The following is a 12,673-nucleotide window of genomic DNA, read 5'->3' as shown; positions in this document are numbered from 1 at the left end:
TCCATGGAACTAGTGATAACTGTGTGTGTGTGTGTGTGTGTGTGTGTGTGTGTGTGTGTGTGTGTGTGTGTGTGTGTGTGTGTGTGTGTGTGTGTGTGTGTGTGTGTGTGTGTGTGTGTGTGTGCGTGCGTGGCCGTGCTCGTCCCCAGGGTGCGGTGCAGGGTCCTGAGGAGTTTGCGGAGGGCTTTGTGATCGGAGTGCGCAGTCTGCTGGGTCACACCGTCGGTAAGCCTCTGGTCGAGGCGGGCACGTTTCACCCAACCCTCTAACATTCACAGGCACACAGGAACACTCAATTCAGCAATACGACTATGGTTATAATTAGGGCTGTCCCTGGACCATTTTGATCTTATTCAATCCATAATATACTGCTATATTAATCAAATCAATATTTGCTGGGGAAAAAAAAGTGAAAGAGGACCTTATGGTGGCAGACTGATAAAGCAGAGAAATTACAAAAGGTGACTTTTGAAGTCAATATGTTGATTTATCTCCATATTTTCCATCTATATATATGTATGTTTGCTCCATATATTATTAAAGACAATGTTTTATATTGAACCTGGAAGCTGGTTTTCTACCTACAATATGAGCAAGATGTTAATTGGGTTGACCTTTGTAAAATTGTCAGCCCTTGTTATTGTGTATTGTAACTACTTTAACCTCACACACAGAGGATATTTGAAGATGTTCGTATTCACTATTTTCAAAAAGTAATATTATATTATTCATAATGTCTATTAAAATACAAAAATCAGTAATGTTAGTTTTTTACACCTTAATAACGGTACCATCCTGTCCGCCCACTAGGGGGCGCTGCTGGCATGGTGTCCAGGATCACCGGCTCGGTGGGGAAAGGCCTGGCAGCCATCACCATGGACAAGGAGTACCAGCAGAAACGCAGGGAGGAGATGAACCGGCCGCCCAAGGACTTCGGCGAGAGCCTGGCCAAGGGTGGCAAGGGCTTCCTGAAGGTAGCATGGCTTCCCTTCACCACTCACCCGCTGTTTACGAATGGGCCTACTCGTCGATAGCACCCAGGGACGTTGATGCTTCCGCCTGCTTGATGGTAAACTGCTGGTTCTCTGCTGTCTCCACAGGGGGTGGTAGGAGGCGTGACGGGCATCGTCACCAAACCGGTGGAGGGTAGGTGTCGGCGCCACACTCACTTACACACAACTAGGAGTCCTGTCCATCGTCCTGGCCTTTCACACCACACGTGGTGTGGTGTGACGTTTGTGTGTGTTTTTTGAATGATAAGTAGGGGCGGCAATAGCTAAGGAGGTAGAGCGGGTTGGCTGGTAAACGCGAGGTTGCTAGTTCTATCCCCGGCTCCTCCTAGCTAGAGTGTCGAGGTGTCCCTGAGCAACCTAACCTTAACTGCTCCCGACGAGCTGGCTGTCGCCTTGCATGGTTGACTGCGCCGTGAATGTGTGCATGATTGGGTGAATGTTAGGCAATATTGTAAAGTGCTTTGGGTGAAAGTGCTATATAAATGCAGGCCATTTACGACTCTGTGTGATTTACAACTCAAAATATATAATTGCATGATGTATCGTAAGATGTCCTAAGATGTCTAATTCGATCCCATTTGCAGGGGCTATGAAGGAGGGTGCTGCTGGCTTCTTCAAAGGCATCGGGAAGGGGCTGGTGGGCGTGGTTGCCAGGCCAACGGGGGGCATCGTTGACATGGCCAGCAGCACTTTCCAGGGAATCCAGAGGTAGGAACTCAAACACGAATTCTCCTCATTAGAAAGCTAAATATATTCTTTCATGTTCAGTATTTTTCGAGCTATTTTTCCATAGTGTTTTGTGTGTGGATTTATTTAAAGCCATCCTCGCATTAACATTGATGTTTGCACCATAGATTAGTTATTCTTTACAGTGTTTCAGTTATTCAGTGGGTTTTTCTTGTGTTATTTTTCACTGTTTTTGTCTATCTCTACAAGGTGTCTGTTGTCTTTGTACGTCTGCCGTAACCATGCCTTGTCCTATCTGTGCAGACTTATGTCACTAACTTTGGCATTCTCTGCTCTCATTTTTGCTTTCATAAGTTAATGTCTCCAAAAGTTATCTTTTTTTTTTGTTGTTGTATTCTTGTGTGAGTATTTGCAATGTGCTTCAATGATGTTCGCATTCTTCGTGCTCTGGATTGACATGAAAGCTGCACTCCTTGCACGTTTATCAGCTCTAGAAGTTAAATAACAACAAAGCACTTCAAGGAGGGCTTGTGTGTCCCTGTATTGCTTCTAGCTAGTGCTCCATAAACATTCATAGGGACACTTTAAAAACACAGCAGTCACTCTGTAAAAAGAGAAGTCCTGTGTAAAAAGGCGTGCAGCTTCAGTTCTCGAAACTCTTCCGACCCCTGTTTTGCTTTGATACACCTGTGCATGCCATCTCACACATACACAGTTGGTAGAGAGCCAGGTAAGTGCACGGGCATTGTGTGGGCATTGAATCCCAGTCATACATCGTTGTGTATTGCTATGCTCTATCATGCACACAAGCTAAAACGCCCCGGAGAAGCATTGACAGTTATGCTTGACCTTGTATCCATCTCTCATAATAACCCTGCTGCTGACCACTCCCAGCTCTTAGCATCGTGAGATGGAGGTAGCCTGCCTCCAGGAGAGACCAGACAGGGCCTGGCCTTGTCGACATGCGTGTCGTTATATCAGCCTCCTTGTTTAGAACCAGGACATGTCACTTGGTGTCTGACGTGAATAATTGATCCTGGGAAAGCAGCAAACTGCTTTAACAGAGCACTGCTAAACAACGTATGGGACATTGTGAGGCAGCAAGCCTCTCCTTCCTTGCACTTGCAGGAAAGATACCTAGACACCTAGTTAGTACTAGCTAGTTATTTCTACAAATACATTTCAACCTCACAAACTCAGTTTAATTTGTCTAGCAGAAGTAAAACTTAAGATTGTATTTGAAAAATGAGGTTAAGAGAACTCATTTTGTTTTGCAATTTGTCATACTACATACTTTATATCTTTAACATCCCAGTGTGGAGCAATATCATAAAAACTCATACTGTAGCCATAACACCCAGCCTTCGGTAGATGGACGAACTAATGGGTCTATGCTTTGTCTTCTGTGCACATGGTGCAATTCTGAAGCCATCAGATATTATGTGACTCACTCGGTCCGTTGAACTTTGCTCAGGGCATCATGAACCAATCAGCACGTACGTCCGTCCCCCGTCCCCCCCCGCGCATTCCCAAATTATTTCAAGAACTGCTTTCTCAGACTCTCCCAGTGATATTTGACTTGTCCATGAAAAGCCCAGCCACTCACTCACTCCACAATACTAAAGCTCCATCTTCCATTAAATACTCACCCTTCACAAAGCCTAACGACTCGCACAGTTCTAGATAACCTGCTCAAATTATTGTTCCATGCCTCCAACATAGAGGTAATGCAAGGTGAGCTATTCTTACAAAAGCACTTTTCACTGCTATACTGCCCGTCCTCCCTTGAATGATGCAGCATTAGCACAGTCTTGGATTGGAATCATTTATTTCTTTATTTTATTTATCACACCGTCGAGGCTCTGTGCACAACCTCTTAAAAAAGCATAAGCTCCAGGATCTAACTAAATGGCATTCAATTGTTATGTGTCGGACTTGCTTGTTAAACCCAAACCAACTTCACATCAGTTGTTCTCCGATATCCCATTGGTTGTCCCAGAACATAGAGCTATAGCAATGCACCAACACAGGAGAGTTGAATGCACAAAGTTCTTCATCTACTTCGATTTAATTCCGACGTTTTTGCATAACCTGCTTTGCGTAACGGTTTTCAGCGTGAAGGGCATATATTTGGTCCTAAACTAATTTCAGCAGCTGCATTGATTTAACCAAGATGTTCTCTGCCGTAGTCTTTAAACCTTACAATTGAGTCCATTCACTTTACTGAATTGTTGGACAATAGGAAGCAGTAGAAGCCACACATGACAGGGTTGCCATGTTAGCTGATGGCGTTTAGGTTCTATGTTGATCAGAGGCTGGAGTATAGAAGCTGATTTTGTGTGTGTGGTCTTTGTGTGTGTCTTTGCGTGTGCTCCATCAGGGTTGCCGAGTCGACTGAGGAGGTGACCAAGCTGCGGCCGGTGCGGCTCATCAGGGAAGACGGGATCATCAGACCTTACAACCACAGCGAGGCCCAGGGTCTGGACCTCTTCCAGGTACGTTCGCCCTGTGCTCCTTCGCCACGGCCGCCCTCAACCGCCTTAAACTGAAGACATGGTCGACGACCTGTAGCGTATTCATTCATCCTCGTGTTTCATTTGGAAATTTAAAATAGGAATGCATTTCAAACAGATAGACTAGAGTTTGGAAACATCTAGGGCTTAAGTGAAGGGAAATAAAAAATAATAAAACAACAACAACTAGGAAACTGAAAATAAGCAAAAGGGAAAGCAAATTTCCTAACAAATCTTGGAATGTCAGGTATTTTCTATCTCTGCTTGCTCTCAGCTTGTTGTGTTGCTTTCCTGTGTTTCCTGATCTAACCCCGTCCTTTGTTTCTTCTCTCTTTGCTTTTCACGCAGCCTGAGGAGGAATAGACACTCATAGAGTTGTTGCTTTTTTAAAGTGCTTTTAAAGCTATGAAAGACCAGCTAGATACAACATGTGCTCTTTGTGCTCATTTATTTGTGTTGAATGTAGCATGCAGACGTCAGAACCGATAGTAAATACTTTGCTAATCTTTTACTAACTCCTTCACTTGGGACTACTGCATGCCAAAGTATTTTCTCTCCCTAACTTATTTTCTGAATCATTTTCACCTTTGCTTTCAACTTTTTTGTATTTTTTTAATATATATATTTTCGGAAACACTGGTAAAGAAGTGTCGCTTATTACAAGAGATTATGATTTGTTTCTCCATGAAGTGACATGCCTTGAATAAAATACTTTCCAAGCATGGACCTGTGCAGTCTTTCTGTAGACTTGAACCAATATTTTTGTAAAAGATCAGCTCAAAACACTGCTAAATCCTTTCCGTCATTTGTCCTAAACCATGAAAGTGAAACTCCGCTCTATAACAACCATTGTTGCTAAAGAGCCAGTGAACCCGCCGGTTTCAGCTAGAATTCAAAAACTCTGAGATGAAAAAACAAAAATGCATTTTAGGTTGTGAGTTTTAGGAAAGACGGGGGCACGTTATTCCCACGGTTACAACCCACGCCAACTTTGTCCTACTTATTTATTACCTTGTTGAGTTAAGCGTGAAAGGCCACATAAAGGTGTCTGCTACGCATAACCCTCCCTCAGACACCGACATTGAAAGATTTGCTGCTCAGACAGAGCTTTATCTTCCACACACACCAAGATGCCGTTGACACCCTTGGTTGTAACGTCTAAAGTCTGAGTTATGGTTGGATGTTGGCGCAACGCAAGGGGGATACAGACCCATTACGTCCTTGCGTACCTTCCTTGCATCCGCCGCAGGAGCCTGACGTGCGCCTCCCATAATCGTTTACCTTGCGTCGAGGCGGCGCAGCAGCAAGGGCTGTGATTGGTCCGCTCACCTAGCCTGACGCAGAACCAAAACAGGTTCACGACTGCGTTGGAGTGACTGCGTGGTCATTGCGTTGCTTTGACGTCCGACAATAACTAAGCCTTAAGTGCCTCAAAAAGGCTCTCAGACGTCACAAAGGGAATGCCAGTAAGCGATAAAATGGCGTAGATTACTGTGTTGACGATCATATAAGACAAATGACCATGTTTAAAACAAATAGAAATATGGTTTTGGGTTCACTGGCCCTTTAATTGCATGACAACAGTCAATCAGATTTCATTCCAACAAGGGCAGGGTGTAGTGATGCAGATGACGTATATACATCATGTATATTAATGAACCCTTAAGTTGCCTTCAAGTTTATCAGTGTAAATATACACACTGGCTTACTGTACTGGCAAGACAGAGTCCCTCGTTTTGTGACATGTGTAACTTCAGTTTGTGTTCAAATATAATATTCAATAAATATAAAAGAAAGACATATTTATTTTGATCCATTTTGTCTCCGTTGTGTACTCTGTGTAACTAATATGTCTGACTAATTAGTTATAAGTGTAGTAATGAGTAAAGTACTTGCATAGTTGGATTGGAGGGGTTCTCCGTTTCAACTTCCTTCATCATCCAACCCTTCTTATAGAACCAAATGTGTATCCAGTGTGGCCAAGGCCCTCAAACGCATTCTATGAGACCTCTAGCGAGAAATAATGAGCCAAAAATGAACAGAATTGAACAATTTCCACACTGATATCTTCAGTATTATCTCTCCCATATTAACCAAAGAGAACCGCATTGTGAGATTGTTCCTTGTAATGGTCTGTGTACCTGTGTGTTCAGAAATCAGAGATCAAACAGCTAGAAGGAGAGGTGTTCAGAGATCACTGTCTCTACCCTGGAAACAGGAAGACCAACATCATCGTCACAAACAGGTACACACCCGTCAGGACCCGTCCTCCAGCAGTATTGGACTCACCGTATTATCATTAGGTAGTTAAGCACAATGTGCGGGCACCCTATTGTATTTTGGGGTTTTATTATTATTCCCCCATGTTCTCTGCAAAACAGATACCGAATCAGTTATTTTACAATTTGTACAATGCATTATTCTTCATATATTTAATAATTTATAATATCAATTGATATTAATAATAATTATAATAATATTATTATTATTATTATTACCAGTATTATTAACTTCCGCTTATTCCATTCTCCCTTATGCAACCAGGAGGGTGATGTGTGTGAGGGAGATTGACTTTGTAGGACATTTCAACAAGGACTGGGAGTACTTGTTTGAGAACTTCAACAGGCCTCCTGTGGTGGCCGGGACAACACTGCAACTCTACTGCAAGGTACAAAGGAACTGACCCCATGATCTGAATGAGGAACAACACACACACACACACACTCACACTCACACTCACACTCACACACGCACACGTGCGAAAATAAACATTGAAACAGGATTTCATGTTTTGGTGTGTGAGACATGTATTTCCTACCTCTACAACACGCATGAAAATTTCCACCCAGCAGAACTTGTTCTGAACTTGCAAATCCAATAGAAATGTTGAATCCTTGTATTCTAAATGAATCTACTCTTTTGCATTACTTTGACTTGTCGTTAGTAAAGGCGTTGGTATTTCTTTAATCCAGGAGCAAAATAAGATGATGCTCTCCAGGAAAAATGGGCAGGATCCTGTGAGGGTAGTGGAGCTCAAGGACCAGAACACAGCCAAGGTACTGCATCCACACCTCCACACAAATGTAGCATCAGAGAGACACCACGTTGTCATACCTTTTTCCATTTATTTGCATTTCTGTGTGTGTGCATGTAGTAAATGGTATTCTATTTACCTGGTGCTGCGATGTGTTCCACAGAGACTGCAGGCATCCATAGAACAAGCCCAGGTGGCCTGTCAACAGTACAAGATGGTGAGGCAGAAGTCTCAGCGCTTCCTTAAACCTTCCAACAAACCCTGAGTGGTCCTTTTGCACTGCTGTCAGGGGGTATGACGTCCATAGATAGGCCCTTACTCATTGAACGTGACATTCAGTAGTCATTGTTAAACAAACACACACACAGAGTGCCTTGAGGACCAGAGTTACCAAAAATGTATCGCACCATAATTGGGATAAGTTTAAGTTTACGTGTATAATTTGTTAGAACATGGCACTGAACTGTGTGTGTTCAGTGCAGACAATTATTTTCTCAGAACAAACCTTTAACATGACAACATTTAAACTTCAGTGTTGGCCATTGACATACACTGGGGCAACCAATAGTTTGCAAATTTAAGGTTATTGAGGCTGATGTGTCATCGATAACGGATATCAAGCCTATACCAATGAATGTAGATGACGATTTTTTTATTTTGCTATATACTGAACAGATTCCTATTTTCTTGTAATGTATGGCAGATAATTCACTATGACATTTCTTTTGCAAGAGTAAATTATTGATTTAGATTGATAATCAGACTAATGACGATAGAAATAATGTTGTTTCCGTCAACACAAAAAAATGAAGCCTTGCATGCACTATAAAGCAAATTCTATATGAAAAATAAATTTGCTCTTAGCAAGGTGCTGTCTTTTGCTATGCACACATTTATGAAAATAAATCCGAGCAAATTTCAATCATTAAATATAATAAGAGGAAACAAATATGTAACCAAATAATATCTAATCCGAACTTTATACAAAATATTTGAATCCCAAATAAGCCCTACTCTATTGCATTTAAATACATGTTTACAGAATGGAGATTTTTACTACCTAACTATTACTTTGCCTACCTAAATTAAACACCATCAGCGTAGGCCTATATATTTTTCTTTCCCAGTATAAAGAAATCTGTAACATTCTCGATCCCGAATTAACTTGCTGGTATGCGGGTCACATATGTATATTTTTTTGTTCCATATGTTTGTACCTCTTGTATGCATCCTTTAACATTAAACAAGGTTTGACACAGTTTTTGTAAATGTTTGTTTTCTGTTGCATAGTATCAACAAGAAGATATAACACCTCAATCGGCCTAGCTTCTCACTCTTCTTATGCCAGTAGGCTACTTCAAATTCGTATTATTATTTTCAAAATTGGGTGATTCCACTGTAACGTCGCCAACATGAAAATTTTTAGATTTAACAATAGTCTTTCCTCTTAAACTCTCTGCTTGTTGAAGACGCTTTGTCAATTATTTTCACAATCCAAAGCAGAAAGCGGTGCGTGTCCTCAGAGCGTCTTTTTCCGAGCGCCTGCGGCTTTTGACCAATGAGTAAAGACCGCCTGTGGACTCATAGACAACTAGCTCAGCGCCAGGTATTTTTTTCAGCAGTTGGACATGTATGTCCTGTTGCCGTTCAAGTTCAGCCAATAAAAGGTTAGGACAAATGTCCAACGAACATTTAATTTCCTTTATTCGTTTATCGCTAAAAAATAACTCCTCAAGTAGCCTACACAGACCGTACATGCCATGGTGTCATTGTCACGGACCCTGATCCCAAACAATGCTGAAGCGAAACCAGCGGGCTTTTGCGTTATTTCTCTTTGCGAAGGATTCATACTATAAACCCCCAAGAGGGGGCGATAGAGGGCAGGATTTAAACCTTGACGAGTGAAGAAGGGTTGTCCGAAACCGTCGGTCCCGTCACTCAATTGTCCCAGCGAGCAACTGGAAGTGCAGAGCATGGCTTTAAACCTCACCATCAATCCCAGCAACCCGCCTCTGGGTGAGTGTCTGTGTCTGGCCCATGTCTGATATGATGCCACATGTAGTGCTAAGGGTTATGCTGGTGCAGTTTGCTGTTTGTGTATTACAAGGGGACCGGTTAGCTTGCCAGCCATGCACTAAACATGCCTGTCGTCGTGGCATATCAACCACAACAAGTGACGGGTGTAATTCTAGCTGGATAATAAACGAATACCATCCAACCTCGTACATTGGTCTTCGTCTCTGCACTGTTATTTATCTTAATGTATATTATGGTGTTTTATAAAGTGCCAAGCCAGTGTTTGTGTGAATGCTATGCTGGTAGCGCGTAAAAGTGCGACACCTAGTGTCTCTATTGAGTATTGCTGGCTGACGCAAGCATCAGAAAACTACGGGGCCATGAGATAACGTTCCTATCCTCATGTAATATATGCATAACTTATTACTGCAATGGTCACATGTCGACCACCTTATTTATCATGTCGACCACTTAATGTATAAGTTATAATGTCATGTTAATGTGCAGGGCTAGGGTTCATAACATACATTGTATAACGGGCTTGATCCTGCACGCCGAGCCACCAATCTGGTTTGTCAAGTTGTATATGTTAGGTTACATGCCATCAGTTTAACGTTTACTGTCACAACACCGAGGGCAATACACTCAGTTGGGTGTCTTGGGCACATAGCATGCACAATGACAATATAGGCTCTTTAAGAATATCAGTAGTTTACATTTGGACTAATAATGTATTTTATTTTTTTCTTAGGGGCATTGTTGGCAGCAGAGCATGTAAAAGGGAGCGTGAATTTGTCAGTAGAGGAGGGCAAGGACACAAAGCTTCATGTGTCTGAGTAAGTGTTTTCATCCCCAGGTCCTAAAAATACTTTTCTATCCCTATATATGTCAGTGACCATATGAATCATATATTCAGAAACAACAGTCATAAAACTTCCCATCTTCAGAAAATGGACCTTATACTGCATACCTACCTACCTTGTTCATTATACCTACATCCGGTACATAAATCGACCTTTTAGCTTTAGTATTGTACCAGCTAGTCAATATAGGGTTTTAGAGATACATCAACTGGTGTGTGTCCTCTGCTCTCCTGTCTAGTACGGTCCAGTTCAGTGATGTGAACTCCATCACACGCTACCTGGCCAGGGTGGCCCCTGCCATGGGCCTTTATGGAGCCAATATGATGGAGCAGACAGAGGTGAGGGGCCCATGAGTGACCACCACTGTCAAAGTGTGCAAGACACGAGAAACGATTGGATCCAAAAATAATGTTGATTTAGTGTGAGCAAGTGAAGCTAGCTTCTCGACTATTTATTGTGGGATTGTACCACCATGCTCTCTCTCAGCTCCACCATGTAACGTTTCAAAATAGGGCTCGGCTGTCACGACCAGGTTTAAGAACATGTTTTATTCTAGTAACTAACAAGTATTTGCTTAACAACAATATCACGAGAAAGTGCTGTCTGGAGGAATCCATTTATGAGCTGTAGGGTTGGCTTAGCTCATGAGGTAGAGCAGGTTGACTTGTAAGCAGAAGTTTGCTATTTCGATCCCCGGCTCCTCCTAGTGTCGAGGTGCCCTAAGACCCCCTCGGGCAGCATCAAGTAGTAGACAGGCAGGTTTTGACCAGTACTTGTCGTTATAGTGCAGCTGTATGTCTATTCAAGAGCATGCAAAGGAAGGAGACAGAAGTGTGTTTACCATAACAGATAAACTTGCTATTAGTAATTTCTTTCCGCGGTTGTGATTCAATTGTTTATATTAAATATATTTTAAAATACCAAGAACTGTAATTATCGGTTGTTATTGGCCATGAGAAGCAGAAAGTTATTGATAAAAATCATTCCATCTATGCCGAAAATTCCATATATATTCATCGCTAGTGGAAAACAGTTTTTCCGGTCTGTCCCCGGGCTCTGCAGGTGGACCACTGGCTGGAGTTCAGCTCTCGCCGTCTGTGTAGTCAGAAAGGCCTGGCCCTGGCTCTGGGGGAGCTGGAGAAGGCTCTGTCCCTCAGGACCTTCTTGGTGGGTCATGCCTTGACCCTGGCCGACCTCTGCGTGTGGGCTGCACTCAAAGGTCCGTCACTCTGTCCAGAAGGACCACTAGTGCCAGACGCACAGCCTCAGGATCCTCACGTGCCGTGTTCTCTCCCCCCGTCCCTCCAGGGAACACAGAGTGGTCCGGCCAGGCCAACGCCTTCTCCCACGTCAACCGCTGGTTCTCCTTCCTGGGCGCCCAGGGGCTCTTTGTGGATGTGGGCAAGAAATGGGCCAATGGCAAAGCTCCACCTCGCAAAGCCAACGTAAGACAACCAATGACCTGGAGTTGGGATCCTAATAAGCTTGTTTGTGTAAAATTCTTACTGTAGCATGAATGGCATAACGCTGTAAAGCTTACATAGAATAGCGGATATTTAACATTTCTAGCATTGTATGGGTACTTAATACATAGCTAGCACTGTATGTATAATAATAGAATATATCTGATATAATATAATAATGTATAATGCTAGCTAGCAGTAAGTCCTCAAACAAAAGTGTCTATTGATGCTGAAGTGACTTGTCAGCAGATGAAGCAATATGAACGAAGAAACAAGGTCCTATGACTCAAGCCTTCACCCATTCTTCATCTTCCTCCGGTCCTAACCCTAACCCTGATTGAATTTTCTTCTTCCGTTGTGCTGCTCGCCTCTCCACGATAGCCTGAGGAGAAGAAGCAAGATCTGGGGAAGTTTGTGGAGTTGCCGGGCGCGGAGATGGGCAAGGTGGTGGTCCGCTTCCCCCCGGAGGCCAGCGGGTGAGCTCCAATACATCCACCCAAGGTTCAGGAGCTGTACAGTTAGTGTTGCAGTGACATGCATTCCAGTATGGCATGTAGTTCTGCATGGACAACCAAATCACCAGATAACCATTGTAGTGTCACTCCTTTTTATTTATTATTTTCTGTGAGTGTAACACTTGTTGGAGTAAGTCTATAATATAGTAATGTTTTTATAATTTATACACAACTAAAGTTTGCATTTTAGACTAAAAGAAACCTTGTAAATAATAAAACAATTATTATTACCAATTATGAATCGTATTTAACCAACTCATTATTATTATTAATGAGTGAGTTCCTCTCTGGCTCTAACGATCATGGTGATGTCCCTCTCTCATCAGGTACCTGCACATCGGCCACGCCAAGGCAGCCCTCCTCAACCAGCACTACCAGGTCACCTTCAAAGGCAAACTCATCATGCGCTTCGACGACACCAACCCGGAGAAGGAGAAGGAGGACTTTGAGAAGGTCAGATAGGCCTAGGGCTCCTCGGTTATGGAAACAGTTTACTTTTTGGTTTGAAAACATGATGCATTTATTCAGCATTTCTTTCCAAAAAAACACTTTGTAACTGAGTGTTTAAG

At 42.7% G+C, this 12,673-nt stretch overlaps 2 protein-coding genes across 11 annotated transcripts in view; both read left to right on the top strand.

Annotated features, from left to right (window-relative positions):
• Positions 1–8,505, top strand: part of vps13c (vacuolar protein sorting 13 homolog C) — a 60,388-nt gene extending 51,883 nt beyond the window's left edge. For 3 of the 4 annotated variants that reach the window (XM_060071490.1, XM_060071487.1, XM_060071488.1), the window contains 9 exons: positions 150–225; positions 811–974; positions 1,101–1,146; positions 1,598–1,721; positions 4,081–4,195; positions 6,367–6,458; positions 6,758–6,881; positions 7,186–7,269; positions 7,411–8,505. In XM_060071490.1, coding sequence (XP_059927473.1) covers positions 150–225; positions 811–974; positions 1,101–1,146; positions 1,598–1,721; positions 4,081–4,195; positions 6,367–6,458; positions 6,758–6,881; positions 7,186–7,269; positions 7,411–7,512 — 927 coding nt within the window. In that variant the 3' untranslated portion in view covers positions 7,513–8,505. Of the gene's footprint in view, positions 1–149; positions 226–810; positions 975–1,100; positions 1,147–1,597; positions 1,722–4,080; positions 4,196–4,561; positions 4,938–6,366; positions 6,459–6,757; positions 6,882–7,185; positions 7,270–7,410 lie in introns of those variants that run through there. The other variant, XM_060071489.1, reaches the window with a different exon arrangement.
• Positions 8,506–9,113: 608 nt separating this feature from the next.
• Positions 9,114–12,673, top strand: part of eprs1 (glutamyl-prolyl-tRNA synthetase 1) — a 30,532-nt gene continuing 26,972 nt past the window's right edge. For all 7 annotated transcript variants that reach the window (XM_060071497.1, XM_060071494.1, XM_060071496.1 and 4 more), the window contains exons 1-7: positions 9,114–9,263; positions 10,015–10,099; positions 10,365–10,464; positions 11,189–11,345; positions 11,435–11,571; positions 11,971–12,065; positions 12,431–12,557. In XM_060071497.1, the coding sequence (XP_059927480.1) occupies positions 9,221–9,263; positions 10,015–10,099; positions 10,365–10,464; positions 11,189–11,345; positions 11,435–11,571; positions 11,971–12,065; positions 12,431–12,557 (744 nt within the window). In that variant the 5' untranslated portion in view covers positions 9,114–9,220. The remainder of the gene's footprint in view (positions 9,264–10,014; positions 10,100–10,364; positions 10,465–11,188; positions 11,346–11,434; positions 11,572–11,970; positions 12,066–12,430; positions 12,558–12,673) is intronic.

Source organism: Gadus macrocephalus, chromosome 14 (genome assembly GCF_031168955.1).
Source record: "Gadus macrocephalus chromosome 14, ASM3116895v1".
Taxonomy (NCBI): Eukaryota; Metazoa; Chordata; class Actinopteri; order Gadiformes; family Gadidae; genus Gadus; species Gadus macrocephalus.
This window is presented reverse-complemented; position numbering and strand designations above follow the sequence as displayed.